This window comes from Lepidochelys kempii, chromosome 7 (assembly GCF_965140285.1).
Source record: "Lepidochelys kempii isolate rLepKem1 chromosome 7, rLepKem1.hap1, whole genome shotgun sequence".
Lineage (NCBI taxonomy): Eukaryota > Metazoa > Chordata > Testudines > Cheloniidae > Lepidochelys > Lepidochelys kempii.
Window position 1 is genome coordinate 122,999,488 of NC_136386.1, and position 6,977 is coordinate 123,006,464.

General features: G+C 44.5%; 1 protein-coding gene across 1 annotated transcript; it reads right to left on the minus strand.

Moving 5' to 3' along the window:
- Window positions 1-2,213: 2,213 nt before the first annotated feature.
- On the minus strand, window positions 2,214-3,768 carry LBX1 (ladybird homeobox 1). The gene is made up of 2 exons (XM_073354983.2): window positions 3,444-3,768; window positions 2,214-2,701 (listed from the first exon to the last, which is right to left on the minus strand). Exons 1-2 carry the CDS (start codon window positions 3,766-3,768, stop codon window positions 2,214-2,216), a joined length of 813 nt encoding a protein of 270 aa, XP_073211084.1.
- Window positions 3,769-6,977: the final 3,209 nt, after the last annotated feature.

The following is a 6,977-nucleotide window of genomic DNA, read 5'->3' on the forward strand; positions in this document are numbered from 1 at the left end:
TTGTCAGTTCAGAGAAGAGGGCTCATTTGTCCCCAGTTTTCATGCTTTACGCTAAAAATTACAACCCCATCCATTTTCAAAGAGGAGAAAGATTTATTTCGCCTCGGAGAAACTGGCCCAAGCCCCCGCCCCCTGCCCGCAAACCCATCCGGTCTGATTTGGAGCCTTGTCCTTTCGGACTCTGCCACTATCTACCAGATTTGTCTTTCTCACATAAATTTTGTAAAGAATAGGCAAACGCACATTGCCGGGGTGAAAAGGCAGGACACGCTAATGGGTGAACAAATTTAGCAGGATTTTTTTTGTAGGTGAAAAAATTAAAAAGGGAACTTGTTAATTAAAAATCATCCATCATCATCTTTTTGGGGGGCCGTGGGGGAAGCAGGGGTGCTACCTGAAAACGTTAATATATTTGCAAGGCTGCAGGGGGAAGAGAAAAAATATCAGCCACCATGGTGTTTGTCCATGTTACGATCTTTAGTGGAAACAGGAGATTTCTGTCATTTTCGCTTTGTATTTTTCAGTTGGATATTTCCTCTGTAATTTAGAGCTAGAAAACTCGTTGTAGATCTCAAAAATTCTACACGTGTGTATCATTATATATATATATATATATATACACACACACAGAGAGAGAGAGAGAGAGAGAGACTTATTACTTGAATACTGAAATTCAATACTGTAGAATATACATTCTATATACACTATCCAGATCTTTCATATATCACTGTGTATAGATATACGCAGACCCTTTGTTTTAATTTCTTTCCATGGGTTTTCTCTTGAGAAAGAAAATCGCAACTCCTAGATGATTCATCAGTTGATGTCTCTCTACCGTACCTTGTCTTACATTAAAAAACCAAGCACATTCCTTAGTTTTTGTTCGTCCACCCCAAAATAGACACAGCTACTGTAGCGGAAACGATTTTAAATGGAAATATGAATTGAAGGGTAGAGAGGGGATGTGGCAATTCCTTTGTGGAGCCGTATTTTGTAATCTCAGGCGAATAAAAGATATTAGAAGCATATTTAGTTCACAAAGAATAACGTTAAAAGTCTATTAAAATGGTAAAGATTTTATTGTATCGGAAAAAGAGCGATCTGTACAATTCTAAGAGACAGGAAATAAAGCGACATTGTCCCTGTTGTAACTTAAATAGCAGGCCTTTGAAAATTTTTACAATTCAAACAAAACCATTTTGAAATCTGTCCTTTTTTTTTTTTTTAAATGTATAGCGTCCTCTTTAAATGTCTTGATCTTGGGATTTGTCCTCTTTCTTTTTGTAGCATGCAAAAATTCTAAAAAGAGTAAAAAATAATTCTAGGATTTTCTTTTTGTAACCACCTTCATATAAAAATACGAAAGGTAGCTTTTTAATAAAAGCACAACAATAGCAGAAAATGGTAAAAATAGCTTTTCCTTGGTAAAATGAGGCAGAAATTGCATTGGATACAAATATCTATGCTCTGAGGGCGCGGTGGGGAGGGGGTGGCAAATATTTTAAACTGACAGTATTACCCATCCCCTCGTTCCCAAGATTTTAAAAGAATGTTTTTTTGTAAAAAAGAAAAAAATTATTTCGTGCACATCTGAAACATGCAAGGAAAGGAAAAAATGGCTAATTTTAGCCTAACTTAAATCTCCTATAAACTGGTTCATTTTTGGGAAGTCGTTTAAAATAACTGCCTAACAAAACATCTGTTTGAAGTGGTGTATATCTTGCAAGGTTATGCTTTCCTTTACAAACGAAACCAATTGATACAGGGTTTTTTTAAATCATACCCTCGAAAAAAGAAAGAAAATCCAATATATATGTTTAAATATTTATACAGAAGCCATCCATAATTGCACCATTCCAAAGATGAAAACTACCTGATGTGACAGGCATGGGATATTGACTCTATTTTAAATTATTATTTTTTCCTATTGCTTATTGCTTTTATTGAAAAGAAACTGCCTTATTTCGTTGCAAACAACGCTGAGTGTCTGTCACCAGAGTTCATAGTTCGAGAATACTGTTGGGCAGGCTTTGCTCACAGTTTCACAGGTCCACCCCTTGAGTGTGGGGTTGTGTGGCTGTCAATGTCTGGGTTTGTTTTTGTTTTGGAGGAGAAGAAGAAGAAGAAGAAAAGAGAGAAAACAGGTGTGAGTGTGAGTGTGAGTGTGAGTGTGTGGGAAATATACCCACCACCACCATCACCACCACCACAATTCAGTCATCAACGTCAATTTCCACATCATCTTCATCCTCTGAGCACTCCTTACTGCTGTTGGGTTGGTCTGTGAGAGGGGATTCAGGAGACAGCTGAAGGTGGCTGGCGGTCTCCAGTCCATGTTTGGTTAGAGTTGGAGAAAGGGAACGCGATTTTCCCCTCCCTTCCGAATTCTGCTCCAGCTCTGAAATGCTAACAATATCCACCTGGGCGTTGGGCCCCAGTTTCTTGGCAGATTCCACATCTGCTTTCATCTCCTCCAGGTCTCTTTTGAGTTTGGCTCTGCGGTTCTGAAACCAGGTGATCACCTGGGCGTTGGTCAGCCCCAGCTGCTGGGCGATTTGGTCTCGGTCGGCTGGGGAGAGGTATTTCTGATACAAAAACCTCTTTTCCAGTTCGTAGATCTGGTGGTTTGTAAAGGCGGTTCTAGACTTCCTCCTTTTCTTGGGAGTTTGTCTCTGGCCAAAAATAGTCATCCCATCCCTTCCTGCAAATAGTTAGAATATTTTTCTGTTCAGTCACACACAGAGAACCCCCTGCCCTCTCCTTCCAATAAGTTGGAAGCGGACAATAATAAATAAATCACCGAATGGAAGCAGCGTTAAGCAACTCAAAGGTGAATCCAAACCCAATTAAAGTGTGTGTGTGTGTGGAGGGGGTATTTTGGGATGCAACGGACAAGTCCTTTGGATTTTCACCTCTGACCACCTCTCCTTAGGTGTGTTGGGAACGTATCCCAAACTCCGAGCTCTGTGAGTCCTAATTCAACGCAGCAGAGCCAACAATTCCCCCCCTCAAATAAAAGAGAAGGAATTAGGCCCAATTTCCCCCTGTCCCCCCATCTGTAACAACAATAAATCGTGGATAATTTGTGGGGAGAAGAAAATAAAACAAAGGACTAACAACTGATTTGTGTTGCCCGGATTTTCACTGGAAGGCAACTTTAGAGCCATTTCTGGAAGGAGACGGTGGGGGAGGGAGGGAAACACTCTATACAGAAATGAAATCAAAAGGTGAGGTCTTAAGGGCCAGCCAGCTGGTTTCGCCTGCGATCTTCCGCAAATCCCTCTCGTTCCCTGCTAAGCAGAGAACCTCTAGGTTGGTCTCCATCTCAGGCAGGTGAAGTTCTCCACTGATGCTCTCCACAAACGCAACCACACCGAGAAAGGAAGGGGGTGGGGGGCGGGAGTGTGTTAAAAAACAACCACAACAGCAACCACGGATCTTACCTTCAGCTGCCTGCAGGACGCTGACTTCCAGCCCTTTGAAGGTTTTGCTGGCCAGTTCCTCCAGGGCACAGAGCGGGGAGGTTTGGGAGAGGAGCGCCCGGCTGGAGAGAGGCAGGCCGGCTGGCGGGTGCTTGTCGGCGCTGGAGAGGAGATGGGCTGTCCCGCAGATCGTGTAACTTCGCCTGACGGCCGGCTTGTTCAGAATGTCCTCTATGCTGAAGGGGGTCAGAGGCTTGTTGGAATTGGCAGGAGGGGGCAGCTGATCCAGCGGGCTCCTTCTTCTCTCCTCCACCGAGGAAGCCTTGGCTTCTTCTTTGGAAGTCATGCTTGACTTGGGCTGGAAATTGTTTCTCGCTCTCTCGCCCCCCCACCCCACCCGCCCCTTGCCTTTTGTTTTGGGGTCTGGTGCGGAGCCGCGGCAGCGATCTGTATTTGCACCCGCCAGCGAAGGAAACAAAAATCACAAGGCGAGCGGCGGCGGCAGAAGTGGAAGGGAAAGTGGGGGGGGGTGGGGGGGGGAGGCAAGAAAGTTCAAACCACCACCGCGGACTCCAGCGGCGGAGAAACAGGTCTTCTTCCCGGAGCAGCCTCAGCCTGCAAGGTGAGGAGGAGAGACTGGGAAGGGATCCCTGCAGTCCTGACACGGAGAGAGGGGACACTGCTGCACTCCTGTCCCAGATTTCCTCTTCCTGGCTGCTATTTTAAGATACACCCCAAATCGCTCCACTTTCCCTTCCCTCCCCCCCAAGCAAAGAGACTTTGGAGAGGGGGGAGAGCAAACGGCCCCTAAGCCGGGGACGAGGGGGAGAGAGACGAAGCGAGCCGGGGTAATTGACTATTGCTAACAAGTTATTGTTGATTGGGAGGTAATCAATTATCTGCAGTGACACTTTTCGCCCGCTCCCTCTTGCTCGCTCGCTCGCGCGCGCTCTCTCTCTGTCCAATGCAGGCTTTTGCAAGTTGGGAGCCCCATTAATTAGGAGGCGGTTTGGAGGTGGAGCCCAGTTGAATTATAATGCTGAATGCACTTGTCATAGTCTGGCCCCACGATTTGTTTGGACATATATATATTTTTAAATTACATTACACCCAGGCTTTATTGCATCAGGATAATACAGTATGGTGAAAAAATAATCCCCCCCTAAACCCCAAACTCACCAGTATCCCCCACCCTCACCCCAGAGTCCTTCGCTTCTCTTTTTTCTTTACTTTTGATGATTATTAGTTTTAAAAACAAACCCAGATCCATGTTGTTTGTAATCAGGGAAAGAAGGGAAGATCCTGTTGCCAGGTAAGGTAGCAAATTCATCTAAAAACCTTTCTGCGTATTTTTTGTTCCATATTTCATAAACCATGTTGTGTGTGCAATTCGTTGAAACATCCCTGCATTTACTTATTCATGCTGCAGAGACGGGGAAGAAGCCTTGTGCTTGGCTGCTGCTTTTATACAAGCGTGTGGAGTTGGGGTGGGGGCCGTATGTAAAGAAAACCTGAGCTCTGGTTTGAAATATTGACTGGGTTTTTTTACGTATTTGTGTGTGTGTGTGTATTTTGTCCCTCCTAATAGCAATATGGCGAACTCCGTCTCTCGCTAGTAGTTTATAATGTAGAAAATAATATTCCGGAGGTTCCTATCCCGGCGGCTCACCTCCCATATTTTTGTGGCTTAATTGGGTCAGTTTTCTTCTCGGATTCTCGAAGTGACTGCCCGACGGGGTGCTGGTTCCCTGCTGTTGTGGAGAAGCTTGAGGAGTATATATCATTCCTTGTAATACCTAGAGGACAGGGGAGCTCGAGAGAGGGGGGGAATGCACAGCTCCCCCTTAGCGCTGGCTAAATCCTTTTCTGCTATAATTCAAGAGCAAAGGGCCACCAAACAGCGTCAGGGACATATTTCATCTCCCTTAAAAACTCCAGATGCTCCTGACACTGTGGTTCTCCCCCCCCCCCCCCGCCTTCGCCTTCGCCTTCTTCTTCTTCTTTACTCAAAAGCCTAACTGAATTATTGTTGTTTCTTCGTGCTGGGTCCCAAGACCAGGGCGTGTGCACATATTTATGTATATTTGTCTCTTCTTAAGGGCTCCCTGAGTGAAGGGGACTAGTTAGTTGCCAAAAAGGTCAGCAGGAAGCCAACCGGATATGGTAGGTTTCAATCTGTTTTTTTCCCTGGGTTATAAATCAGTGGAGGAAGAGAAATCACTTTTGATTGCCTAGGTTATTATTATTATTATTTTATTATTATTAATTTGCGCGATAAAGCAAATCAACACGTTACAGATGCCGTTACTATTTTTATTATTGATAATAATGAATAATTCATTTTTCTTTCTGCACAAGACCAAATCAACCTCCCTGTAACGTAGAAATGCCACCAAACCCCCCCACACATTCAGCCTTTTAAATTTGAAAACAAAGAATCGATCTGACTGAACACGGTTTAGGAAGAGGAAAGTGGGAGGAGGTGTTGGTGAATTTTAATCAAACCTTTTCAAGGCCCTTTGTTTGTAAACACAGGAGCAGCGGTCCTGTAGAAGCAGGAGCGTTTCCCAGTATAGTTAGTTAATTGGTACAGAAGAGGGGTTTCTTTTGCAGGATTAATCCATTATATTTACCAGCAATTTGCTATTTGATTTTGCATCGTCCGCCTGGAATTTTTGATATATTTGGATGCTGTGTCAGCCATTCTCACAAGTGATTTTTTTTGTTGACATTTGATTTTTCGAGCTGAAGTCCGAAGACACCAGCTAGAGGGAATATATCATCCCCATGGCTAATGCCCCCTTAACAAAAATTATGATCTGTCCCTAAAACTTCATGTCCCTGAAGCTAAAATTCAATACATCTCAGCAATGCCCCCCCCCCCATATAAACACCCTGTAATTTATGCTGCTTTTCTGAAAGCGGAGTTTGATCCTAGTAGCAAATATTGATCGGCTCCTATAAGACCTGTTCTGGTCCCAAGAAAAGCCAGGGAAGTGGAATCGGCTTGAGGCACTGGTTTGTTTGCCTGTTTACCCCCCACCTCCCCACTCCTCCACCTCTGCTCCGGAGACGTGAGTCGCCTCTGGTGTAACTCCCCTGAAAGCGACGGTCCTGCAGCCACAGGATCCTGCCCTGTGGCTTGTTCTCTTCACCTTGACGCACGCGCCAAACAAACACAAAAGAGGCAAATGGCTTCTCTTCTTAAAGCGCCCCTCTCCCCGTCTTTTATTGCTCTCTTGGAGTCTCTTTATGTGGTGACCTATTTTTAAAGGCCTATATTGGGTTATTCATCATATCAAACACTGCGAGGCGATCGGGGTGGGGGGGGGATTACATTGATTCTAAATCTCTGGGCTTCTTTGCCTTGCTGGGAGGTTGAGTTGCTTCGCTTCACTTCGTGATTTCAACAGATTTGAACCAATTAGCGACTTTACTCCTCTCCTTCCCTGTGCATTATTTTCCAAAGTGGCATTTTATGGCGAGATCCGACTTTATAGAGAACTCAGCTGGGGGGTGCCAGAGGTATAATTACAGAAAAGAGACGAGGACAGA